The 24,385-nt window shown below is 69.3% G+C and overlaps 5 protein-coding genes across 11 annotated transcripts; 3 read left to right on the top strand and 2 right to left on the bottom strand.

Annotated features, from left to right (window-relative positions):
• The first annotated feature begins 869 nt into the window (after positions 1 to 869).
• On the top strand, positions 870 to 9,518 carry CARNS1 (carnosine synthase 1). Of its 5 annotated transcripts, none has more exons than XM_032111788.1 (10): positions 870 to 1,080; positions 2,923 to 2,941; positions 3,385 to 3,616; positions 3,907 to 3,996; positions 4,261 to 4,748; positions 4,974 to 5,155; positions 5,627 to 5,708; positions 5,944 to 6,175; positions 6,251 to 6,522; positions 6,606 to 9,518. In XM_032111788.1, exons 2-10 carry the CDS (start codon positions 2,939 to 2,941, stop codon positions 7,830 to 7,832), a joined length of 2,808 nt encoding a protein of 935 aa, XP_031967679.1. In that variant the 5' UTR covers positions 870 to 1,080; positions 2,923 to 2,938; the 3' UTR covers positions 7,833 to 9,518. The 5 variants fall into 5 exon arrangements, with proteins under 5 accessions (XP_031967679.1, XP_031967674.1, XP_031967675.1 ...); XM_032111783.1 differs by having other exon boundaries at positions 5,678 to 5,708; XM_032111784.1 differs by lacking the exon at positions 870 to 1,080 and adding an exon at positions 1,808 to 2,132 and having other exon boundaries at positions 5,678 to 5,708.
• A 240-nt stretch (positions 9,519 to 9,758) lies between these two features.
• Positions 9,759 to 13,389, top strand: RPS6KB2 (ribosomal protein S6 kinase B2). 2 transcript variants are annotated; one of them, XM_032111886.1, is made up of 15 exons: positions 9,759 to 9,881; positions 10,497 to 10,531; positions 10,604 to 10,724; positions 10,820 to 10,888; positions 10,954 to 11,101; positions 11,367 to 11,424; positions 11,505 to 11,605; positions 11,681 to 11,771; positions 11,856 to 11,946; positions 12,070 to 12,177; positions 12,279 to 12,341; positions 12,409 to 12,486; positions 12,572 to 12,679; positions 12,755 to 12,867; positions 13,203 to 13,389. In XM_032111886.1, exons 1-15 carry the CDS (start codon positions 9,810 to 9,812, stop codon positions 13,369 to 13,371), a joined length of 1,425 nt encoding a protein of 474 aa, XP_031967777.1. In that variant the 5' UTR covers positions 9,759 to 9,809; the 3' UTR covers positions 13,372 to 13,389. The 2 variants fall into 2 exon arrangements, with proteins under 2 accessions (XP_031967777.1, XP_031967778.1); XM_032111887.1 differs by having other exon boundaries at positions 12,575 to 12,679.
• A 465-nt stretch (positions 13,390 to 13,854) lies between these two features.
• PTPRCAP (protein tyrosine phosphatase receptor type C associated protein) lies at positions 13,855 to 15,599 on the bottom strand. Its single transcript, XM_032112001.1, has 2 exons — positions 15,460 to 15,599; positions 13,855 to 14,855 (listed from the first exon to the last, which is right to left on the bottom strand). The coding sequence occupies exons 1-2, from the start codon at positions 15,460 to 15,462 to the stop codon at positions 14,289 to 14,291; spliced, it is 570 nt and encodes a 189-aa protein (XP_031967892.1). The 5' UTR covers positions 15,463 to 15,599; the 3' UTR covers positions 13,855 to 14,288.
• Positions 15,600 to 15,720: 121 nt separating this feature from the next.
• CORO1B (coronin 1B) lies at positions 15,721 to 19,592 on the bottom strand. Its single transcript, XM_032111883.1, has 11 exons — positions 19,532 to 19,592; positions 18,567 to 18,769; positions 18,361 to 18,483; positions 18,153 to 18,282; positions 17,901 to 18,082; positions 17,563 to 17,682; positions 17,384 to 17,488; positions 17,170 to 17,315; positions 17,026 to 17,083; positions 16,425 to 16,724; positions 15,721 to 16,307 (listed from the first exon to the last, which is right to left on the bottom strand). Exons 2-11 carry the CDS (start codon positions 18,765 to 18,767, stop codon positions 16,185 to 16,187), a joined length of 1,488 nt encoding a protein of 495 aa, XP_031967774.1. The 5' UTR covers positions 18,768 to 18,769; positions 19,532 to 19,592; the 3' UTR covers positions 15,721 to 16,184.
• A 189-nt stretch (positions 19,593 to 19,781) lies between these two features.
• On the top strand, positions 19,782 to 23,261 carry LOC116445343 (calcium-binding protein 2-like). Of its 2 annotated transcripts, none has more exons than XM_032111901.1 (6): positions 19,782 to 20,741; positions 21,877 to 21,907; positions 22,082 to 22,259; positions 22,335 to 22,444; positions 22,774 to 22,921; positions 23,002 to 23,261. In XM_032111901.1, the coding sequence occupies exons 1-6, from the start codon at positions 19,975 to 19,977 to the stop codon at positions 23,028 to 23,030; spliced, it is 1,263 nt and encodes a 420-aa protein (XP_031967792.1). In that variant the 5' UTR covers positions 19,782 to 19,974; the 3' UTR covers positions 23,031 to 23,261. The 2 variants fall into 2 exon arrangements, with proteins under 2 accessions (XP_031967792.1, XP_031967793.1); XM_032111902.1 differs by having other exon boundaries at positions 20,421 to 20,741; positions 22,116 to 22,259; positions 23,002 to 23,030.
• The last annotated feature ends 1,124 nt before the right edge of the window (positions 23,262 to 24,385 follow it).

Genomic DNA, 24,385 nt, shown 5'->3' on the forward strand with positions numbered 1-24,385 from the left:
CGGGCAAGAGAACAATCCGGGCAGGGGGGCACGCCGGGCAAGGGGTAGAGCCCGGAAAGGGGACACGAGGGACCACAAGGACTCATATTCTGGGCCTGGGGGGCACAGGGATAGAGTGGGAGAGGGTGGGCAACAGCCTCGGGATAGACAGGAGTTCCTGGGACTGCGAGGAGACAGGAGGGGATACGGGGGGAACGGGGGATCCATATCCCGGTCCTGGAAGCACCGTCACAGCCTGGGGACACGGGAGGGGACAGGATGCCTGGCAGAGCCCAGCGATATCCCCAGCCGGGGACTCTGGGGACACCGCCGGGAGCAGCAGCGGGCGGTTGCCGGGAGCCTGTTGTCACCCTGGGGTCCCCGGGGACACCCCGAAGGCCGGGCTCCCACTGGGGACACGGGGGAGGGTGACACGTTTGTGCCATCGCTCGTGGAGGGTGGCAGTGTCCGGGATGGGGTCATGCCTGTCCCCTGCGCACACTGGCTGTGCCATACCGTCCCATGCCATGCCGTCCCATGCCATGCCGTCCCATGCCATGCCGTCCCATGCCATGCCGTCCCATGCCATTCCCGCCGTCCCATTCCATGTCGTGCGGGGAGGTCGGGAATAGCTCCCAAGGCCTGCCCTGACATTTCTGCTTCGCGGTGTCAGTTTTACACCCGGCCCCGGGTGACCCCGGACGGGTCCCGTCCCTGCCCCCAGTCACTTGTCCCCTGTCCCGGTCCCCGTCCCTCGTCCCGCTCCCTACCCCAGTCCCTTGTCCCCCGGCCCCGCCGCCGTCGCCCCCGCTGCCCGCTTTGTCCCGCCACCCCCTTCGGTGTCCCGGTCCCCCGGTGTCCCCGGTCCCGCCCCGCCCCGCCCCGCCCCGCCCGGGCAGGACACGGCGCCGCCGCCACCGCCGGGACCGGAGCGGGCAGAGCCACTGCTGGGGACGCGACAGCACCGAGACCGACCCCGACAGACTCCGACAGACCCCGACAGACCCCGACACCGCCGGGACCGGAGCGGGCAGAGCCGCTACGGGGAGTGACAACACCAGGACAGACCGACACCGACAGACACCAGCACCGGCACCGCCGGTGGGTGGTGGCAGCAGTGGGGGTGATGTGGGTGTTTTTGGGGGGGTGCTGGTGCCAGGGGGGGCGGAAGCAGCGGGATGGGGGTCGGGGGGTGTGTGCATACTTGTGACAGGGTGCAGGTGACAGGTGGGTGACGATGTGCGTGGCACGGTGCGGGGGACGGGGCAGGTGGCAGTGCAGCGGCATGGTGCAGGTTCTGGGGTCTGGGTGACAGTGCGGGTGACAGGGTGTGGGTGACAGGATACGGGTGACAGGTAGGCGATGTGCGTGACAAGGTGTGGGTGACAGTGCAGGTGCCAGCACAGGTGACGGGGTGCCGGTGCTGGTGCAGGTGCCACGGTGTGGGTGACAGGGTTTGGGTGACAGGGTTTGGGTGATGGGTGGGTGACGATGAGCGTGACAGGGTGTGGGTGACAGCCGCAGGTGACAGGATGCTGTTGAAGGTGTGTGGTGGGTTGTGGGTGACAGGGTGCACGTGACAGTTCGGGTGACAAATGAGGGGGGCAGGGTGCCGGGCACGGTGCGGATGTCGGGGAGCGGGTGACAGCGCGTGCAGGGCCCTGCGGCGCGGCAGCCGCGCTGGTGGCCCCGTGCCTGCCGGTGGCGGTGACGGTGACAGTGACAGTGACGCCGCGGGCAGCTGGAACGAAGCCGGGGGACGTGCGGGCTGGCAGCTCCGCCACGCTGGGGACAGGGGGACAGGGCGGGGAGGGGCGGCGGGGGGGACGGGGGGCGTGCCCAGCCTTGGGTGTGCAGGACAGGGGGACAGGGACACCCCGCCAGGCTGAGCCACCCCCCGCGTCCCGCTGCGGCAGCGTGTCCCTCGCTGGTGACGGGGACAGGGACACGGACAGGGGTGCCAGCGCCTGGCGCGAGGTGGCAGAGGGGACAATGGGGCTCTGTGTCGCCTAATCCGGGGCACGGGGCCGGGGGTTGGCACCCCGGGGTGGCGCGGGGGGGGTTTAAAGGCCAGAGCGGCCCGTGTCCCCTGTGCCAGGCTTCCCCGAGCCCTCGTCCCCTGCGCGCTCTCAGGCCACAGCTCCCACCCCAAGGTACCGGGCGACACAGCTGTCCCAGTTTGGGGACAGCAGGAACACCTCCCAGCTGGGGATGGAGGGGGACAGGGTGGTCCCCGGGCTGGGAGGGGAGGGGGGGCGGACCTTGAGGGACCCCTGTGGCTGGGTTTTGGGTCCCTGTGCCATGCCACCGAGCCGTGTGTCCCCTAACCCTGTCACCGGGTGCTGGGTTTGGGGACACCCGCCCTGCCAGCTTGGGGACGCCCTGGCTGACAGTGGGCACTGCTCAGCTCCGTGCCTCAGTTTCCCTCTGTGCCCAACTCTGCCGGGCACCTGCTGGGAGCGAGGGCACCCGGGGGGTGGGTACACCCCGGTCCCTGGGTCTGCGCCCCGAGGGCACCTTGGCACCCCCGGGAAGAGGAGGTGCCTCCGACTGTGCTGAGCTGGCACGGGATTACACTAAGCCGGAGGTATCGCGGCCACCGGGGCTGGCACCGAGGGGACACCCTGAGGCCATCGTGACTGGCACCGAGGGGTCAATCTGGGGCCACCAGCGCTGTCAACGAGGGGACAAGCTGGGACCACAGGGATTGGCACCGAGGGGTCAGTCTGGGGACACTGGGACTAGCACTGAGGGGACAACATGAGGACACTGGAGTTGGCACCGAGGTGTGCCCCAGGAAGTGTGCCAGGCTCTGGTGGGTGCTGTAGGACGGGTCCTCCACGGGAGCTGGGGTTGGGGCTCCCAGCCCTGGCCGGGGGTGCCCGGGGAGGGGTGGCAAATGCTCAGGGGGCCGCGCTGACTCTGCCTGTCCTTCTCTTGCAGCCCCTCTGTCACCAGGATGGTGAGTGGCCCCCGGGTGGGGGGTCCGGGCGGAGGTGGGTGCCCCATCCCGGGATCCCGGCGGTGCCGGGCACTGGCGCGGGGCAGCGGGCAGTGTGGCGTGCTGTGCCCACCCGCCGCGTGACCCCGCGGGGACAAGGGGACGCTTTGTCCGGGAGCTGGCGGCCCCGGCGGCTGGCACTGCCCCGCTGTCCCTGAGGCGGTGGCGCCGTGCCCGGCGCCCGCAGCCCCCCAGCACCCTGACGCCCCCACCCCACGGGTGCGCAGCGGCGCCCGGTGCCCCCCTGTCCTGTGCCAGCCCCCCCGTGTCTGCCCCATGTCCCCATTCCCACCCGGCGTCTGCCCACATGCCAGCCCCGTGCCAGCCCCTTAACCCCACGCCAGCCCTATAGCACCCCTTACCCCCGTGCCAGCCCCGTGCCAGCCCTGTCCCTGCTCCCGCAGCTCTCCACGGCGCAGCCGAGCCCGGAGCGGGTGCCCAGCCCGGAGGAGCAGGAGTGGGCAGGGCCCGAGGCGCTGTGTCCGGGCTGGCTGGAGGACGAGGCCCCCGATGGCGAAGTGCCCGGGGACAGCGGGGACCCCGAGTGTGCCACCCACGCCTACGAGCGGCTCCAGAGCGCCCTGTGCCAGGAGGGGCTGCCTCCCACGCTGGACTGCTCCGCGGAGCCCCGCACGGGTGGGGGACACGGGGGGCACGGTGCCAGGCTGGGACACGGAGGTGGCAGGGCTTGGGGTGGCGATGGGGGGCATGGCGCCAGGCTGGGGACACGGGGGTGGCAGGGACAGGGATGTGGGCGCAGTGCCACGCTGGGATAGGGGGGTGGCAGGGACAAGGACGGCAATGGGGATACGGTGCCAGGCTAGGGACACGGGGGATTTGGGGTCTCCCAGCCACACTGGGGTGCCGGGGGCAGGGTGACAGCAAGGTCCCCACTCCGGGGCTGTTAACCCTTCCCTCCCTGGCAGGATTTGGCCCGCTGGACATCACCGTTTGCATCCTGGGCTCCCCCACCGCCTTCCTGCCTGTCCTGCTGGAGGGTGGCACCCGCTGCCCAGGTGGGTGCGGTGCCCTTGTCCCCACCCCGCATGAGATACCCCTGAGCCAGCAGCAGGGGTCCCCACACCCGCCTGTGCTGGTCGGCCGGGACCGTGAGGGAAACCGAGGCAGGGGAGGAGGGCGGCACCAGCTGCGTCCCATTAATCCCAGTAGCCACAAGTTCGGCAGCAAATCTCGCCTCGCCCCGCAGCAGCACCCCCATGGAGGGCAGTTTGGGGCAGGGGGTGCGGGGTACCCACCGCCCACCCTGCTGCCCACCGCAGGTGCCATGGTGCTGTGTCTGTCCCCCACCTGGGCCAGCCGTGTGCCATCGGAGGCGTCCCCGGGCGCCTGGTCCCTGCTGCTCTCCCGGGGCGTCTCCTTCAAGGTGGGGGGGCACAGCGCCCTGGAGACCTTCGTGCCCCCCCGCCGTGCCAACTACGTGACGGGCACCTTGGCGCCGGGGGACCCCGAGGGCGGCTGGGTGGGCGAGCTGGCCCGTGACCTCGACTGCCCCACGGGGGGCTCGGTGCTGCTCGCCCACCGGCTCGAGGACACGCTGGTCACCCGCTGGGTGCTGGCGGCTCGTGCCCACCTGCCCGTGCCCCCCACCCTGGCCTTTGTCCTGGGGGCCAGGGGGGACCTGCCCGCCGAGCCCGTGGCCCCCGGACTGAGGCTGGTGCGGCTGGAGGACCCCCAGGGCCAGCAGAGCCTGGTACAGGAGGAGGTGGGCGCCTTCCTGGGGGGCACTGCCATGGAGCCCTACGGCCAGGTGGGCACGGCAGGGATGGGTGGTGTTGGTGGCACTGGGTGGCACTGGGGGGCATGGAGAGGCCCCCACGGGGTGGCTGTTGGGGTGCCACTGGGGGGGCACGGGGTGACAGGGGTGCGTGCAGGTGGTGCGGTGGCACAGGGTGACACGGGGGCTGCACGCAGGTGGCGGGGTGGCTGTTGGGGTGGCACCGGGTGGCACGGGGTGACACGGAGGTGCACGCAGGTGGTGGTGCGGCCGGCGGGGTGGCGGTGGCGGGGGACAGGCACCCGCAGCACCCACAGGAAGGAGGAGGGGGCGGCGGTGGTGCAGGCGGTGGGTGCCTGGCTCCGGGGGCTGACGGAGGAGGACAGCGTCCTGCTGGAGGCCATGGTGCCCACCGCCCGCCTGCCCGTGCCCCCCCCCACGTAAGGCCCCCGCCCTCGGGCGCCCACCACCCTGGGAGGGGGGGAAGAGTCCCCCGGGGTCCCTGCCGCTGTGCCAGCCACCTGTCTGTCCCCTGGGGTGGGTGGCTGGGGGGCCATTGGGGTGCCCAAACTACTGGGGTCCTGGGGGACGGCATGAGGGTCACCCTGGACGCCCACAGTGCCCTGGGTTAGGGTTGGGGGACAGTTTGCCACCTTGAACCCTCCCCCCCAGACCCATGGGGAGGGGTGGAGAAAGTCACCCTGGACCCCCACAGTCCCCTGGGGCGGGGCAGAGCAGGGTGTTGGGGTGACCCCCTTTGACTCCTGACAGTCTCGTGGGGCTGGGGGTGACAGTGGCCACCACGGTGGCACCAGGAGTCCCAAGAGCCCCCAGAGGAGGGGGGGGTCGGGCAGGGCCGCCCCGTCCCCGCGTGGCGGCCGTGCCTGCCCTGTCCCTTGCCCCCCAGGCAGCCCAGCCCCGCGGCTGCCCATGGCCCTGCGCATCTGCACCCTCGTCTGCAGGTCCTGGGGGGACCGACCCCAGCTCTGCCAGGTACGGCGTGTCCCCACACTCTGGTGGCTCTGTGTGTCCCCCACCTACGACGGCGTTCCATGTCCCCATGCCCTGGTGGCCATGGGTGTCCCTAAGCTTGGTGGCCATCCACGTCCCTTGCCTCGGGTCAACGTGTCACCCCGTGTCCATGTGCCCCAGGCTATGGGATGGCAGCCAATGTCCCCATACCCCGGTGGCAGCCGATGTCCCCAAACCCGTGTGGGTGTCCCCGCAGGTGGCCTGCGCCGTGGGACGCGCGGAGAGCCCGGTGCGTCACGGCACGGCGCTGCCCCAGGGCCTGGACTCCAGCCTGCGGCAGTGGGGGGTGGTGGCCCTCAGCCAGCGGCAGGCGCTGGCCACGCGGCTGCGGGAGGCCACCGAGGCCGCCATGGCCGCTCTCCTGGCCACCGAGGCCGAGCTGAGCCCGCAGCAGCGCGGTGGCACCCGCGCCCACACCGACATCCTCGGTGAGCACGGCGCGGGGCACACCGCCGGTGCCCGGGGTCACCCCGCCGTGCTGAGCCCGGTGTCACCGTCCCCAGGCGTGGACTTCCTGCTGGCGTGCGTGGACGACGCGCTGGAGCTGGTGGCCCTGGCCACCAACAGCCAGCGGTGCCTGGAGACCTGCGTGCTGGCCGAGGCCATGGGGCGCGGTGTGGGCGAGCCCCGCGGGGACCTGCCGCGGCTGCTGGCCGAGGCCATGCTGCACCGGGCGCAGTGTCACCTGGTCGAGGGCAAGGACATCCTGCTCATCGGGGCCGGGGGCGTCAGCAAGAGCTTCGTGTGGGAGGCGGCCCGTGACTACGGGCTGAGGGTGAGGAGCTCGGGCCGTCAGCGCGCTCAGGGTGGCGGGGGGTGGCACGGCTGTCCCCCGGTGACGCCTCTCCGGGGCCGCAGATCCACCTGGTGGAGTCGGACCCGGAGCACTTCGCGGCGGGGCTGGTGCAGACCTTCCTGCCCTACGACAGCCGGGAGCACCGGCGGGACGAGGAGCACGCGGAGCGGGTGCTGGAGCTGCTGCGCTCCCGGGGGCTGCGGCCCCACGCCTGCCTCTCCTACTGGGACGACTGCGTGGTGCTGGCGGCCCTGGTGTGCCAGGGGCTGGGGCTCCGCGGCCCCGCGCCCGCCGCCGTCCGGGTGGCCAAGCAGAAGAGCCGCACGCACCGGCACCTGCAGCGCTGCCGCCGCGGCCGCCCGCCGCCCGCCGCCTTCGCCGTGCCCTGCCGCCGCCTGCAGAGCCACGGCGACGTGGAGCGGGCGGCGGGCGCCGTGCCCTTCCCCGCCGTGGCCAAGCTGGAGTTCGGCGCGGGCGGCGTGGGCGTGCGGCTGGTGGAGAACGCCGGGCAGTGCCACGCTCACGCCGCCCGGCTCTGGAGGGACCTCCGCGACGACGCCGACCACCCGGGCATCGGGCTGGGCTGGGGCAACGCCATGCTGCTCATGGAGTACGTGCCGGGCACCGAGCACGACGTGGACCTGGTGGTCTTCGAGGGGCGGCTGCTGGGCGCGTGGGTGTCGGACAACGGCCCCACGCGTGTCCCCGCCTTCCTGGAGACGGCGGCCTGCCTGCCCTCCTGCCTGCCCGCCGACCGGCAGGCGCAGCTGGTGCGGGCGGCGCTGGAATGCTGCCGGGCGTGCGGGCTGCGCGACGGCGTCTTCAACGTGGAGCTCAAGCTGGGGCCGGCGGGCCCGCGCCTGCTGGAGATCAACCCCCGCATGGGGGGCTTCTACCTGCGCGACTGGATCCGCGAGGTCTACGGCCCCGACCTGCTGCTGGCCGCCGTGCTGGTGGCGCTGGGCGTGCCGCCGGTGCTGCCCGCCCGGCCCGCGCCCCGCACGCACCTGGCCGGGGTGATGTGCCTGGGATCGGAGCACGGCGAGACCCTGGTGGCCGGCGGGGGCATGGAGGCTCTGAGGGAGCTGCACGGCCGCGGGCTCGTCCGCCTCAACCGGCTCTTCGAGGAGCCCGAGGGGGCCGGCGAGTACGAGGAGCCGCTGCTGAGCGTGGCGTGCGCCGGGGCCACGCTGGCCGAGGCCTGCGAGCGCCTGCTGGGGCTCTGCCAGGGGCTGGGCATCGACTCCCCGAGATACCCCGTGGAGCATTTCTTGTCCCACTTCAAATAGCGCCGGGCAGGCAGCGGGGAGAGCGGGGGAATGGGTGCCCCGGCAGCCCCCGGCACCCCCTCCCGCTGCCCCGCCGCCCCTCCCCGGCATCCCCGTGGCACCCCGTCCCGCTGTGGCCTGGCGCACCATCCCCTGGCACCCCCGTACCGCCCCGGATCCCACTCACCTGCCCTGCCATCCCTCTGCCTGGCATTCCCCTTCATCCTGGCATCCCATCCCCTGGCATCCCCTCACTCCCCTGGCAGCTCAGTCCCTGGCATCCTGACACGCCATCCACTGGGATCCTCCTGTCCCCTGGAGTGTGGAGGGTGGCATCCCCCCACTCTGCTGGTGCCCCATCCCCTGGCATCCTGAAATCCCATATCCTGGCATCCCCCCACTACTCTGACACCCCAATCCCTGACATCCCCCGTGTCCTGGCACCCCTCCATCACACTGACACCCCTTCCCCGAGATTCCCCCTCTCCCAGTCCAGGCACCCCGTCCCCTGGCATCCCCCCATTACCCCGGCACCCCATCCCCCTGCCCTAGCACCCCATCCCCTGCTTCCCAACATTCCCCCCTTTCTGCCCTGTCCCTCCCTGTCCCCCCTGCCCTGTCCCTGCATGCCTGGGACACACAGGGGGGGACACTGACCCCTGGCTGTCCCCGTGCCATCCCCAGGGTGGGGGGCAGCCAGGAGCCCCCCTGAGGAACCTGGGCCACCCCACGAGAGCAGCAGGTGAAGCTTGAGGTGTGTTGGCACCTGCTGGCATGGGGAGGCCCTACAATAACAAACCATTATGGGGAGACCCCATAATGACACAGAATTACTGGGAGACCCCATAATAACAGAAACATGGGGAGACCCCACAGTAACAGACTGAGGTGGGGAGACCCTTGAAGGGGAGACCCTACAATAACAAACTGGCATGGGGAGAACCCACAGCAACAAACCAGTGTGGGGAGACCCTACAGCAGCATAAATTGAATGGGAGACCCCACAATAACAAACTGGCACGGGGAGACCCTAGAGTAATAGACCTACACAGGGAGACCCTACAATAACTAAGGGGTACCCAGGGATTCCCTGGAGCAGCTTGGAAAACCCTCTGGGGAAAGACTTGTGTGGGGAACCCATGTGATATAGGGCTGTCACTGGGGAGACCCTACGGTAACACCGCTAATGCCCAGCCCCTGTAATGTCCGAGATCCTACAATAACACCTGAGACCCTACAATAACACAGAGCCCCCGTAGTGCCCCTGACCCTACAATAACAGCAGTGACCCTGCAACAACACAGAGCCCCTGTAGTGCCTGAGATCCTACAATAACACACAGCCACCGTAGTGCCCGAAACCCTCCAATAACCCCCAGGCCCTGTAGTGCTCCTGACCCTACAATAACACCAGTGACCCTACAATAACACCAGAGGCCCTACAGTAACACACAGCCCCCACAACCCCACAGTAACGGCAGTGAGCCCACAATAACCCCGATGACCCCACAATAACCCCAGAGCCCCGCAGCCCCGCTCGTGCCCTCCAGCCGCGCGGGAAGCCCGAGCGGGATCTCCGCGTGGGGTCACCGGGATGTCCCCCTCTCTTCCTGCCCCCTCCTCTGACGTCACGCCGGCGCCGCTGACGTCAGCGCGGCGCAGCGGGGGCGGGGCGGGGCCGGGGACCCCAGTAAAGGCTGTGAGCGGCCGCGCTGCCTCTGTCCTGTTCCCTGCGCCACCCCCGGGGACCCCCCGTCCCCGTGTCCCCCGGCAGGGGGGACCCCCCGTCCCCGTGTCCCCCGCGCAGGGGACGCCCCGGTGACGCGCGCGGGGAGGGGGCGTGGCCGGCGGGAGGGGCGTGGTCGGTGGGCGTGGCCAACAGCGCGGGCTCCCCGCGGTCCCGGCGAGGCGGCGGCGCGGGGGCGTGGCCAGGGGCGTGGCCTAAAGTGGGGGCGTGGCCACCGGGGCGGGTCCCCGGGGGTCCCGGCACGGCGCCGTCATGGCGGGGGTGTTCGACATCGACCTGGAGACCGAGGAGGGCAGCGACGGGGACGAGCCCGAGCTGGGCGCCGTGAGCCGACAGCGGGGCGCGGGGGGGGCACCGGGGCTGCGCCCGGCAGCGGCGGCTGGGGCGGGGGGCGCCGCGGGGACTGGGGGCACCGGGAGCGGGACGGGCGGTGGAGGCGGTGAGCGGCACCGGGACGCGGTGGCGACAGCGGGACCGGGGGTGTCGGGGCTGCGCGGGGTCCGCTCGGTGCCGGGGACGGCGGGCAGGGGCTTGGGGGGACAGCGACAGGGGCAGTGACAAGGGTCCCGCTGGTGGCGGGACAGGGGTGTAGCCGGGCTGTCCGCGGGGACGGGGCGCCGGGGCACCGGGGGCAGCCGCGGATCCCGAGAGGGCAGCGGGCGGCTCCCGCTGGGCAGGGCCCGGCCTCGGCCCCAAAACATCCGGCTGGGCCGGCTCGGCGCTGCCTCGCCCCGCGCTGCCGTGTCCTGCCCGCGTCCTGCCCGTGCCGTGCCCGTGTCCTGCCTGCCGGGGCTCCCCTCCTTGCCATGTGTCCCCTCCCTGCCGTGGGTCCTCTCTCTGCTGTGTCTCGCCTTCCTGCCATGCGTCCCCTCCTTGCCATGCGTCCCCTGCCTGCTACTCCCCCGCTGCCCACCTGTGACCGCGAGTTCCCTCCCGCAGGAGATGGAGCTGGAGCCCCGGGGGAACGGCCTGGAGTAAGTGGGGGACAGCCTGTGTGGGGGACAGGCAGGGGACAGGCTGTCCCCGCTAACCCCCTCTCCCGCCAGGCCGGTGGGACACTACGAAGAGATCGAGATTTCCGAGAGCAGCGTCAACAACGGCCCCGAGCACATCGGCCCCCACTGCTTCGAGCTGCTCCGGGTCCTGGGCAAGGGTGGCTACGGCAAGGTGGGGACACGGCGGGGCTGGGGAGGCTCTGGAGGGGAGGGGGGGGTCCGGCGCTCCCTGACGGCTTCCCCAACCTTCCCCACCTGTCCTTCCAGGTGTTCCAGGTGCGCAAAGTGCAGGGCACCAACACGGGGAAGATCTTCGCCATGAAGGTCCTGAAGAAGGTAGGGCCGCCCCGGCCCCCCCAAACCCCCCGGGGAGCCCCCCCCGCTCACCGCCTGCCCCCCAGGCCAAGATCGCCTGCAACGCCAAGGACACAGCGCACACCCGGGCGGAGAGGAACATCCTGGAGGCCGTCAAGCACCCCTTCATCGTCGACCTCATCTACGCCTTCCAGACGGGCGGCAAGCTCTACCTCATCCTGGAGTGCCTCAGCGGTGCGGGATGGCTCGGGGGTTGCTCTGGGGGGGTCCCAGGGATGGCTACAAGTTGTCCCAGGGATGGCTCAAGGGGTTCCAGGAATGGCTCAGGCTGTCCAGGGATGGTTAAAGCGTGTCCCAGCGTCCAGGGAGAGTGTCCAGGGATGGCTCAGGTGGTCCAGGGGCGGTTTGAGAGTGTCCCAGGATGGCTCAGATGGTCCCGGGGTGATCAAAGTGTGTCCAAGGATGGCTCAGGAAGGTCCCTCTTGGGCTCTCAATGCAGGTGGAGAGCTCTTCATGCAGCTGGAGCGGGAAGGAATCTTCCTGGAGGACACTGCCTGGTAGGGATGTGGTGGTGGTGGGTGCAGATGGGGGGTGGGCACCCCGACACCACTCACAGCCCCCCCCGATGCCGCTGCAGTTTCTACCTGAGCGAGATCACGCTGGCGCTGGGTCACCTGCACTCCCACGGGATCATCTACCGGGATCTTAAGCCAGAGAATATAATGCTCAACAGCCAAGGTGGGTTTGGGGGTGGGGGATCTGGGGAGCTTGGGGGGTCTCTGTGGGCAGTGCTGACCCCCCCACGCCCCTCAGGTCACATCAAGCTGACAGACTTCGGGCTGTGCAAGGAGTCCATCCACGATGGAGCTGTTACCCACACCTTCTGCGGCACCATCGAGTACATGTGAGGTGGATGCAGCACTGGGGGGGATTTGGGGGGGTCTCTCCTGGCCCCCCACCCGCTCAGGGCCCCCTCTGCACCCCCCAGGGCCCCCGAGATCCTGGTGCGGAGCGGGCACAACCGGGCGGTGGACTGGTGGAGCCTGGGTGCCCTGATGTACGACATGCTCACCGGATCGGCAAGTCCCGCTCCTGCTCCTTCGTCCCTGGGGACTGGGGGGGCATCCCTGGATGGGTGGGGGGTTGCCCCCGAGCCTTCCTGGCCCGCCTGGCTCTTCATGGCCCCCCGGTGCCCCCCGCAGCCACCGTTCACCGCCGAGAACCGCAAGAAGACCATCGACAAGATCCTCAAGGGAAAGCTGGTGCTGCCGCCCTACCTGACACCCGACGCTCGTGACCTCCTCAAGAAGGTGGCCCCCCCCAAAATTATCCTCACCTCCGCCCACCCTTATTTATGTCGGTCCTCCCTGAACACCCCCCATTCCCATCTCTATCCCTGTTGCTCTTCCAGTTCCTCAAGCGGAACCCCAGCCAGCGGGTCGGGGGTGGCCCCGGTGACGCGGCCGATGTGCAGGTACAGGGGTGGGCAGGGGGTGCCGGGGGACCCCCCCGATGCTGCCTGACACCCCCAAACCCCACAGAAACAGCCCTTCTTCCGCCACATCAACTGGGAGGACCTGCTGGCACGCAGGCTGGACCCCCCCTTCAAACCCTGCCTGGTATGGGGAGGGCTGAGGGTTGGGGAGGGGGAGACTGGGGATGTTTCGGGGAGCCCCGTGGGAGCAGCCGCCATGTGCCCCGCAGCAGTCGGAGGAGGACGTGAGCCAGTTCGACACCCGCTTCACCCGCCAGACCCCCGTGGACAGCCCCGACGACGCTGCCATCAGCGAGAGCGCCAACCAGGCCTTCCTGGTAAGGGGGGCACAGCCATGGTGGGGGACCCCCGGTGCTCCCGGGCCCCCCTCACTGACACCCCCAAACCCGCAGGGCTTCACCTACGTGGCCCCCTCGGTGCTGGAGAGCATCAAGGAGGGGTTCTCCTTCCAGCCCAAGGTGCGCTCCCCCCGGCGCCTCAACAGCAGCCCCCGCACCCCCGTCAGGTAGCCGGGCACAGGGGGGCCGGGGGCACTTTGGGGTGGGGGTTTCAGGGTGGGTGCCAAGGTGGGGGCAGGGGACAGTGCTGGGGGTGCAGTGTGGGGGGGCTCAACCTGCACCCCATCCTGGGAGTACAGGCTGTGGGGGCAGCGGGGTGAGGGTTTGGGATGCCTTGGAGTGAGAGAGTCGGGATAGGGAAGAGGGAGTAGGGGAGGTTCATGGAGTATGGGGTGGGTTGGTGCCTCCAGGGGTGGGGAAGGGGCTCTGTGGGCACTGGCTGCCCCCCGTTCCTCACCCTCCGTGGGTGCCCCACTCACCCCCTCATGTGTCCCCCCTGCAGCCCTGTGAAGTTCTCCCCCTTCGAGGCGTTCAAGCCGGTGGCTCCAGGAGACCCCATGGATTTAGGGCCCCCCCAACCCCCCCCGCCCGAGGGCACGGCCCCCCTGCCCATCAAACCCTCGGGGGGGGCCAAGAAGCAGAAGGGGGGCCGGGGGCGGGTGCCCAGGTAGGGATGGGGAGGGTGGGGGGTTTTGGGGAGGGGGGCCTGGTGCTCCCCATGAGGTGGGGGGGACCCCACGGTGCTGCTTGTGCTCCGGGGGGCTCATCCCCCTCCGGCACAGCCCCCTGCCCACCGGGTTTGGGGGCACGGGAGGAACCCCCAGGGGTGTGGCCCCCCAGGGGTGTGCCCCCCGTGGGCGTGGCCTTCGGGGGTGTGGCCCCTGTGGGGGCGTGGCCTTTGGGGTGTGGCCCCCCTAGGGGCGTGGCCCCGCTGCTGGATGTGTGCGAATTAAAGGACTTGCTGAGGCTGTGGTGGTCCCTGTGCTGGGGCTGGGGGGACCTGGGGGGGCCACTGGAAGGGTGGGGGGGTTGCCCCACCAGGGGAGGGTGCAGGCTCCGCCCCCTCTGTGATGCCCCGCCCCTTTACCAAGCACCTCCCCCTTTGCCATGCCCTTGCGATTGGCTCCGCCCACCTCTGCAAACCACGCCCCCGATCCAGGCAGAGCTGCTTTTATTGGTCAGTGCCCAGGCCCCTGCAGCCAACCGGGAGCCTCGGCTGGGGGCAGGCAGGGGACAGAGAAGGGGTCCCTTTGCTGGCAGGGAGGTGACACCACGGGCAGCTGACATCACGGGGTGGTGACATCACAGGGAGGTGACATCACGGGGTGGTGACATCACGGGGTGGTGACATCACGGGCAGGTGACATCACAGAGTGGTGACATCACGGGGTGGTGACATCACAGGGAGGTGACATCACGGGATGATGACATCACGGGGTGGTGACACCACGGGCAGGTGACACCACAGGGTGGTGACATCACAGGGAGGTGACATCACGGGGTGGTGACATCACGGGGTGGTGACATCACTGGGAGGTGACATCACTGGGAGGTGACATCACGGGGTAGTGATGTCAGGACGATGGCATCACAAGGCGGTGACGTGTGGCCGCACGTCCCCCCAGGCCGCTGTCCCCGAGAAGGCGTGCAGGTCACTGAGCAGGGCCTCAGCGCTGCCCCCCGCCACCTTCCCCCCGGTCAGGGGGCTCTCCCCGCCCTCCGGAGCTGCCTCGGCCTCCTCCTCATCCTCCTCCTTCTCATCTTCCTCCTTCTCCTCCTCCTGCTCATCCTCCTCCTCCTCCTCCTCCTGCTCCGGCCGCCGCTCCAGGCTCCAGGGCATCAGCTCTTCCTCCTCGTCCCTCACGGCCACCTCCCCGTCACCGTCCCCGAGGGCCACGGCGGGGTCCTCCGGTGAGCGCAGCCGGTGCCATTGCCCCCGCAGCAGCTCCAGCGCCCGGCGGCCCAGGGGCCGAGGGTGGTAGCGGCCGGCCGAGAGGCGGCACAGGTGGTGCCAGGCCAGTGCCAGTGCCAGTGCCAGGCACAGCAGGAGGCCCAGCAGGGCAGCCACCGCCCGGTCATTGCGGGTCCCCGCGGGGACCCCGGCCTCGGCCGGCACCGCCAGCGCCAGCAGCAGCGGGTGCCACCGCGGGCCAGCCTGTGGGTGAGGGCAGCAAGGTCAGCGCTGCGTGCCCAGCACGTGGCTTCCCGGAGCTGGAATGCAGGGAAGGGCTGGGGCAAAGGGCAGCGGGGACAGGGGGCAAGGTGCAGCAGCACGGGACAAGGGCTGGGGAGCGGGAGGGGGATGTTACCCCTGGGGAAGGAAGCTGTGGGCGGCGAATGCAGCAGCACCTGCAGGTGCTGGGGGAGAGGAAGCAGGTCCTGCCGCCCCACATGGCTGCAAAGCCCCCCCAGAGCCCCCCAGCGCAACTCGCCCCTTCCCACACGGCTGCAGCCCCATAGCACCCCCTGCCAAAGTCCCAGGGCACCCCAAACCCGGCACTCACAGCCTTCAATGTGGCTGCACAGCCCCCCCAAACCCACCCCGATATCTGACCCTCCCCATGCTCCCCTGAACCCCCCCAGCCTGCCCCCCAACCCCACTGTACTCCCCTTATCCCCCAACCTGCCCCCCAAACATTCCATACCCCCCTTACCCTCCCACTCCCGCCACAACCTCACCCCGGTTCCCTGATCCTGACTCCCCCAACCCATCCCCCACCCCCCAATCTCCCACCCCGCCCGGTTTTTGGGGTGCTCACCATCAGCGGGTGCAGCCAGAGCGGGTCCCGATGCCGCGGGCGCGCTCTGAGATGGGGGAGCCCCCCCCCAACTTCCTGCCCCCGCAGCGGATGTGCCGGAGCGGGGGGAGGCCGAGCGCTGCACCCCCCTCCAGCTCCCGCTACCCAAAATGCCGCCCTGTGCCCCCCCACTTCCTGCCGAGGCGCCGAGCTCCCACCCGTGACTGCTGCGCCTTCCTGCCCCCACTTTGTCACCCCCCAGGTGGCCCCCGTGACCACAGCTTTTCTTATAAATCCTTTATTTGGAGTGAAAATATAGTTTTTGACCCTGCACTGGAAGGGAGAGGGGGGATGCAAGGAGGAGGAGGAAGGGGGAGAAAACCCCCAAAATATAAGGGGGTCAATATGTCACAGTTGAAGGAGGCAGATCATGCCCTGCCCTATAGGAAAGGGGGGAGACCCCACACAGGGATTGAGGTGTGCAGGGGGTAATCTTTGATCCCAAGAGCAACCCCCAGCCCGACGAACGGGGGTGGGCAATAATGGTCCATGATTTGGGGGGGCAGCACCCAGTAAGGCAACGGGGGGAAGTGGGGAGCTGCCAGAGGGGCAGCCAGCCCCCCAGTGGGAGAAGGGCCCGGAGCGGGGCAAGGGGGTGCACCCCAGGGGGATGGGATGCTTCAGGGGGGTCCCTGGGGCGCAGGCGTGGTCCCTGGGGCGGTGGTCCCTGAAGGTTGGGGGGTTCCCTACACGTGGCCGTTCTCGAGGCGGCTGAGCTGCTCCTCCAGGCGGGAGATGCGCTGGCCCTGCTCCGCCACCAGCGCCCGCAGCGCCGCCACCTCCTGCAGCACCTCCTCCAGGCGGCCCCCCTGAGCGACAGCCCCGTCAGCCGCGCCCGCACGGACACGCCCAGCAGAGCCACACCCACGGCGGCCACACCCCTCCGCCCCTTCCCCCTTTCCCCCTTGTCCCTTTGTCCCCCTTACCGTGGTGTTGCCGGAGCCGAGCACCGGGGGGGCACTGAAGCGAGTGGACGCAGGGGCGGTGGGGGGCGTGGGGGGCGGCGTGGTGGCCCCGGTGGTGGCGGCGGCGGCGGTGGTGGCGCGGCCGTCGTGCAGCAGTGACCGCCGGCTCACCTTGAGGTCGCGCTGCTTGCTGGGGACGTAGGCCTGGCGCAGGGACACCAGCACGGGCCCCGCCGTGAGCCCCGCCACCCACTCCTCCGCCTCCATGGCCGCCTCGGGGCCCGCCGTATCCGGGTACAGGTCGTCCTGGAACAGGTCAGACTGCCCCCCCGACAGGGTCAGAGGGGTGGCGTCCTCAGGGGGACCCCCAGAGAGACGCGTGGACCCCCCCCATCGCTCCTGTGTCCTGCTCAGGGACCTCACACACAGACCCCACAGGGACCCCCACACAGCCTGATTAGGGACCCCTTACCCAGTCACCACGTCCTGCCCAGGAACACCCCCACAGCCCCATGTCCTGCCCCGTGACCCCTCTCAGTCCCCCCTGGAGACTCCCACCAGCCCTACTGGGTTCCCCCATGCCAAATTCCCCTATCCCCACCCCACTCCCATCCCCACCGACCTTCCTTGGCACGGTCATGATGATGGGCTCACACTTGCGCTCGTGCAGCTTGTAGAACCTGCCAGGGGAGCAGAGGGGGTCATGGAGGGTTTGGTGGGGGGGTCTGGCGGTCCCTCACCTTGTCCCCCGCGTCCCTGTGCCCACCTGGCGATCTCGCACTTGCTGACGTCCAGCCCGCGCTTGGGCATCCAGCCCATTCCCCGCTGGGGCTCCTTGCTGGTGAAGGTGTTGAGGAAGTGGATGTAGGGCGGCTCCTCCGTGATCTCGAAGTACCGGATGCTCGAGTCCCCCTGGGGACACACTGTTAGGAGGGTCCCTGGCTCCGGGGGTGCCACCAGCGGGGTGGGGGGCTCCGTACCTTGCCACAGACGTAGACCACGTTGGTGTCGGGGTCGTAGAAGGGCAGCAGAGCCCCGTTGCTGGAGTCCAGCTCCTGCAGCCCCATGGGCTCCTCCAGGTTCTCCTGCGGTGGGGTGAGGTGTCAGGCACACGGGGGTCCCCCAAATGGTCCCGGGGGACTCCCGGGGTGCCACTCACCGTGTCCCACAGCGCCAGTTGCCGCTCGCTCATGCGGCTGAAGCCGGTGGTGAAGATCTTGCCGTCGGCCAGGAAGATGGCACGCATGGGACGGGCCCCCTCGTGCGCCCGCTCCTTCTCCTGGGGGGCACGGCCGTCACCGGCACCCGCAGCACCCCGGGGACGGGCACCGAGGGACAGGGGACAGCGGGGAGAACCAGGGGACAAGGACACCCAAGGGACACGGGACAACGGGGTGCACCAAGGGACGAGAGCAGGGAGCAGGGGACTCCGCCCAGGAACCAGCGCAGGGCCACGCCCTGGTGACACAGGCCCCCCGGGGGGGTGGGGACACTCACGGCCACCACGGTGCCGCGGCGGGGGTCGATGACACGGACGCTCTTGTCCTTGCAGGCGGTGCAGAAGTGGGAGCCATCACGGCTCCAGCTGACGCTGTAGATGAGGTCAGGGTGCAGCCCATCCAGCCGGTACAGCTCCTCCGCCGTGCCCACGTTCCAGATCAGCACCACGTTGTCACAGCCTAGGGGACACAGCGGGGGTCACCTCGGCCACGCGGCCCCCTCCCCGTGCCTGCCGTGTCCCCCCCGTACCCGCGCTGAGCAGGACGTTGCGGGCGGTGGGGTGCCAGGTGACGATGCCAACGCGCTTCGAGTGGCCCTCCAGGACCACCACTGGCTCCGTCAGTGGCTGGCTCAGCCCGTTCTCCGGGATCTGCCACACCTGAGGGGACAGAGGGGACAGTGACAAAGCGGGGTGACCCCTGCCACCCCCCCAGGCCCATCCCGGGCCACCCCTCACCATGACGGTGCAATCCTCAGAGCCGCTGGCGATGACGTGGTCGTTGTGGGGACACCAGTCGATGTCGAGGACGGGGCCCGTGTGGCCGCACACCGTGGGGTAGGACTTGTCAATGCGCCCGGTCTGGGGACAAAGTGACAGCAGGGAGGGGGTCACCCACCAGCACAAGCCTCCTCCCCTCCCCCGTGTCACCACCCTGCTGTCACCTTGTGCAGGGGGAGGACGAGGAAGGCGCCGCCGCCGCTGGCCTCCACGATGATGGCGACAAAGGAGGGGTTGACGGCACAGAAGGTGCTGTCCCAGGTGACGCGGGACACACGGATGTCATCGTAGCACTGCTCCGTCTTCACCGGCTGCCCGAACACGTGCCGGAATTTGCTCTGCCGCACCACCTTCCGGAACGACATGGCTGGGGAGCGCCCCGGCCCACGGTCAGGCAGGCTGGGACACCCCAAAATGGGAGGCAGGGCCACCAGGGAGGTGGCCTGGGAACGGGGTGTCCCCTGAACTGGGCTTGTCGCTGTCCCCCAGCCTGGTAAAGGGCGGCTCAGCCACTCCCAGGAGGCAGAAACTGGGGCACACACCCCTGTCCCTGCCCAGCTCCCTGGAGGGAACTCGAGAAGCACCCCAGGAATGGGGGCTCTGAGGAGGACAGGGAGTGTCCCATTCAGGATGGGGACGGGGACAAGGGTGTCCTGCTGGCTACAGGGGTGGGGATAGAAAGGGGTGCAGGGACAGCTCCAACAGATCGGGCACAGGGGTGGCCCTGCTGGCTACGGGGTCAGGGATGGGGTCTGGCACAGGGAAAGGGATGAGGACAAGGATAGGGATGGGGGGCGCGAAGGGGGACAGTGGTGGCCTCATTTTGTACGGTCATAGTGACGAGGGCAGGGACAAGGATGGGGACGGGGGTGGGGTCAGGAATGGGGCCGGCGGTGGCCGCGCTTGGTACAGGAACAGGAATGGGGACAGGGACAGGGCTAGGGACATGGACGGGAAAGGGGACGGGGAGGCCCCGCTGGGTATGGGGACGGGGATGGGGACAGGGATAGGGATGGGGACAGGGACAGGGGGTGGCCCCGCAGGGAACGGGGAGGGGGCTTCCCCCGGGAAGGCGGACGGGGGCCGTGCCCGGCGGGGGTCGGTGCCCGGTGCCGGTGCCCGCACTCACCGGCGGGTCGGTGCCCGGGGCCGGTGCCGGTGCCGGTGTCGGGGGCGGCGGGAGCGGCGGCGGCGGCGGCGGGGGCGGGGCAGGAAGTGACCGGGGCCGCCCCGCGCGTGCGCGGCTCCGGGGCGGGGGCACCGGCGGGGGCGGGGGGGGAGAGATGAGACCGGGGGGCTCGGAACCCTGCGGGCACACGGGGGCACCCCCTGCACAGGGACACCCGTGGGGTACGGTCCCCGTGGACAGCGTCAGTGGGTGGCACAGAGGTGAAAGTGGCGGGTGGCGCAGGGGCAGTGGCAGCGAGTGACACAGGCTGCCACCCCCACCAGTGTCGCCCCGCCGTGTCGCCTCAGGGTGACACAGCAGCCAGGGTCACCCTCTGGGCCTCCCCTGCCCTCATTGTGGGGTGTCCCTCCCCTCCGAACCCCCCTGTGCCCATCCAGTCTGCAATGCCTTGGGGACACGCTACCAGTCCCCATCCTGGGGGGACAGTGAATGTAGGACCTACCTCAGAGGTGGCGGGAGCTCGGGGAGAGGTGCCGGCTGAGGGGACACTGTGGTGGCCTTGCGGTGTCACCGCTGGGGATGTGGGGTGGTCTGGGGACGCTGTGGTGGCTTTGGGGTGTCACCGCCCGGGATGTGGGTCGGTCTGCGGACACTGTGGTGGCCTTGGGATGTCACCACTGGACTCCGGGCCTCGGTGGGTGACCGCGGGACGCGTGTGGGGACCTGTGCGGTGGCCGGGCTGCGGTGGCCGCGTGGCTGTGTCGGGGGCCGGTGGCCGTGGCTGTTTCCTTCCATTAATCACCGCTAATTGGCTTTGCCTTGCCGGGCCCACGGCGGGGGGAGCCTGGGGGGGTCACGGGGGGTGTAAGAGGATTTCCCTGCTCCTTCCTCCACCTCGGCCATCCCGGGGTCCCGCTTCCTGCCCGCCCGCTGCCCACCCGGCCCCGGCCCCGGCCCCATGCCACGCTCCCGCGGGGACAAGGGGACCCCCAAGGACACGGAGCCCCCGCAGAAGGGGAAAGGGGGGCACGAGGCGGGGGAGAAACCCCCCAAAGCCCTCGAGGACGGCGGTCCCCCGGCCTCCAAGAATTCCGGCTCCGAGTCCCGGCACGGCGGCCACGGGCAGAAAAGTGGGAAGAAGGGTCCCGTGGACCCCCACGCTGCTGCCACCAAGACCTACTCCCCCTTCCTCAACACCGTCTTCGGCAAGGTGGGGACACCGCGAGGGGACATGGGAGGTGAAGGTAGGGATGGAGGGACCCTGGAAATGGAGGGGATGTGGGGACAGTGGGGATGGGGACGGGGATGGTAGAGGATACTGTGGATGGAGGGGGGATAGGGGCTTTGGGGACATGGTCAGGGACACTCTGTGACCCTGGGGATGGGGACGTGGGGACAGGAGTAGTCCAGGACCCTGCAGATGGAGGGGATGTGGAGCATTTGAGACATGGGGACATGGAGACAGTGGAGATGGGGACGGTGGGGCTGTTCCAGGACCCTGGCCTTGGAAGGGACATGGGGACAGTGGGGATGGGGATGGGGACAGTCCAGGATGGTGTAGGTGAAGAGGGCAGTGAGGATGGGCTTGGGGACAGTGGGATGGGGACAATGGGAATGTTCTGGAACCATGGGGATGGAGGGGACATGGGGCCAGTGATGATGGGGTTGGGACACTCCAGGATCCTGAGGACAGAGGAGATGTTGGGCACTGGGGACAAGGTCAGGGCCACTCCGGGTCCCTGGGGATTGAAAGGAGATGGCGACAGTGGGGACACAGACAGGGACACTCTGGGACCCCAGGGATTGGGGCCTGGGAACAGTGGGAATGGGCTCAAGGACTGCCTGGAAACCTGGGGATGAAGGGGACATGGGGCACTGGGAACAGTCAGGGACACCCTGGAATCGTGGGGATAGGTGGGACACAGGGGTGCTGGGGACACTCCAGTGCCCTGGGGACAGAGGGGACATCCTGAGGGGACAACCTGGGCAGGGGCAGCCGAGCTCTGGGCAGGGGGAAAATGCTGTCCCCCCACCTCTGGGGTAAGAACCCCCTCGGCAGCATCCGTGGCTACCCGGCACATCCCATCCGGAGCCTGGGGGTCCTGGGGTGGGACACCCTTGGGGTGGGTGACAGGAGGTGGGACACAGGGACCGGGGCAGGGCAAGTGGGGGGTGCAGGCACGGGGCAGGGCGGGGCTTTGCCTCCAATCCCACTAATCCTCCGCTGGAGTTAATTTTGGCCCATGCTTAACAAAGGTGACACCGAGGTTTGGGGGGGCGGGGGGGGGGATGGACACGGAGCTGGGTCTCATTCAGCTGTCACCCCCTCTGTGTGCCCCATGCAGGAGCGGGACCTGTCACCGGAGGAGCTGGATGGTGAGCAGGGGGGACGGGGTGGGGACAGGGTGGGGACAGGGCCTAGGGGAATGGGGGGCATGTCCTCATGGAGGGATCTGCCGTGGGGATGTGGCCATGGAGGGGTCTCCCACATCCAAGAAGGGACCTGCCCCGGGGTGACACGGTGTCTGTGTGACCCTCGACACCTGACAGTGTCCTCCCTGTCCCCACCCGTGGCCACGCCCAGAGCTGCTGGACGCCTTCAAGGAGTTCGACACGGACCAGGATGGCTACATCAGCTACAAGGACCTGGGCGCCTGCATGCGCACGCTGGGGTACATGCCCACTGAGATGGAGCTCATCGAGATCTCCCAGCACATCAAGATGAGGAGTGAGCGGGGTCGGGGGGCCGGGGAGGGGACCAGGGGGTCACTGGGGTGCTGAGGGTGTGCCCTTCCCATGGCAGTGGGTGGCCGCGTGGACTTTGAAGACTTTGTGCAGATGATGGGCCCGAAGCTGCGGGAGGAGACGGCGCACATGGTGGGCGTGAGGGAGCTCAAGATCGCCTTCCGCGAGGTACGGCCGCCGCCTCGGGGACAGCGGGCGTGGCGTCCCCTCCTCAGGGGCACCGCGGCCATGACGGGACCATGGGGGGTGGGGATAGTGACTCTGGAAAGAGCCTGGTGGGGACAACGATGATGGGGGCGTGAAGGGGATGGTGATCACGGGGAGACCATGGGGAGGTGGTGACCGTATGGGGGACTACGGGGTGACCACAGGGAAGAGGAGACAATGACTGTGGGGAAACGATGACCACGGGGTGACCACAAGCGCAGAGCAGACAGTGACCACAGGGAGCTGGGGGTGCCAGCGGGAGGGTGACCCCCACCCCGTGGGCGCCGCAGTTCGACATGAACGGGGACGGGGAGATCAGCACGGCCGAGATGCGCGAGGCCATCGCGGCGCTGCTGGGGGAGCAGCTGAAGGCACAGGAGGTGGACGAGATCCTGCAGGACGTGGATCTCAACGGGGACGGGCACGTGGACTTCGATGGTGAGGGGACCCCTCCTTCCCCGGGGGCCGCGGCAGGGGCTGGGCCCCGGCTGCCCTGACGTGCCCTCCTCGCCCCGCAGAGTTCGTGATGATGCTGTCGTCCCGGTAACGGAGCCACCGGGCAGGAGGGGACCCCCGGATGACCCCTCAGCCCCTCCTCAGCCGCTCCCTGCCCGGCCAGCCGACCCGGGAGCTCTGCCAGCATCAGGGTTCAGAGGGAACAGGTGGAGCGGAGCACCTGGGAATGGGGTAGAGACCCCCGACCCCAAAAGCCACCGGGGGGGGTGGCAGGGCCGGGGGAAGCCGGGGGACCCAATAAACCCCTTTGACCGGGGCTGGAGGAATGTGTCCGGTGGTTGTGGGGAGGGGCGCGCGGTCGGTGTCGCCCCCGGCCACCCGAGCCACCCCCGGGGCCGGGGACGGGGGGGGCCCCACAGGCGACACGGGGGACAAGGAGCGGGGGGGCTGCCGGGGGCCGCGGCTCCAGGGCCAGGCCGCGCCCTCCCATTGGCTGGATCTGACGCGCTGCCGTCGGCCAACCAATCAGAACGCTCCAATCCAAGGCGGGCGGGAAAATGCCTGCCCTCCGAGAACGGGCACTCAAACCAACTGGCCAATCAGCGCGAGGGCTCGACCAATCAACATGCGCCTCTCATGCCAGCTGGCCAATCAGAGGCCACGTACCATGGGGACGGGAAGGGCATGGGGGGTCCTGCGTCACTCCCGGGGGTCCTCACGATCCCCTGGGACATCCCCGCCCCATGGAAGTGCCCCCAGGGGATCCCAGGGCCGCTCAGACCCCCCGCCCACCATCACGTATGTGTCCCCAGGAGCCTCACAGACCAGGTAAGCCCCCCCGGCCCACAGGGGACCCTGGGAACAGGCCAAAGGTCCCTCCCAAAAGTCACCCAGGGGTTCCCCAGCACCGCAAATCCTGTGGGGAACACCAGGGGACGCCTCCCATTCTCCCTCAACCCACCACGGGGCAGCAGAGCCTGGGGACTGGACAAGGTGGCACCTGGAGAATCCCAGGAATGGGGTTCAAGTCCCTGTTTGGGTGCTGCCACTCAGATCCCCACAGGAGTAGAGGATCCCCCCAAAACTCAGTCGCAGGGAAGGGCTGCACCCCCTCCCCGACCCCACAGAGCAGGCACAGGGTTGGGGCATTCACAGATTTTAATTTAGTTCTTTTTCTGGAGACAAAAAAAAGAACCAACCCAAAAAAAGGAAAAAATAAAATAAAAAGGCATCAAACGGCCCCAATTTCAGGTTCAGGGGTGCAGAGACTCCCCCCACAGCGCATTTCCCCACCCCTGTAGTGTCTGGGGGTGTAGGGGTCCCACTGTGCTCTCGAGAGACCCCCCCCCCCCCAAAACCAAGGTCCTCCCCCTGCCCTAAACTTACAGGGAAGGCACCTCATGGGGGGTCCCCACGTGTGGGGGACGCCCCGGGGAGGGTGGGGAC

Source organism: Corvus moneduloides, chromosome 6, assembly GCF_009650955.1.
Source record: "Corvus moneduloides isolate bCorMon1 chromosome 6, bCorMon1.pri, whole genome shotgun sequence".
NCBI classification, from domain to species: domain Eukaryota; kingdom Metazoa; phylum Chordata; class Aves; order Passeriformes; family Corvidae; genus Corvus; species Corvus moneduloides.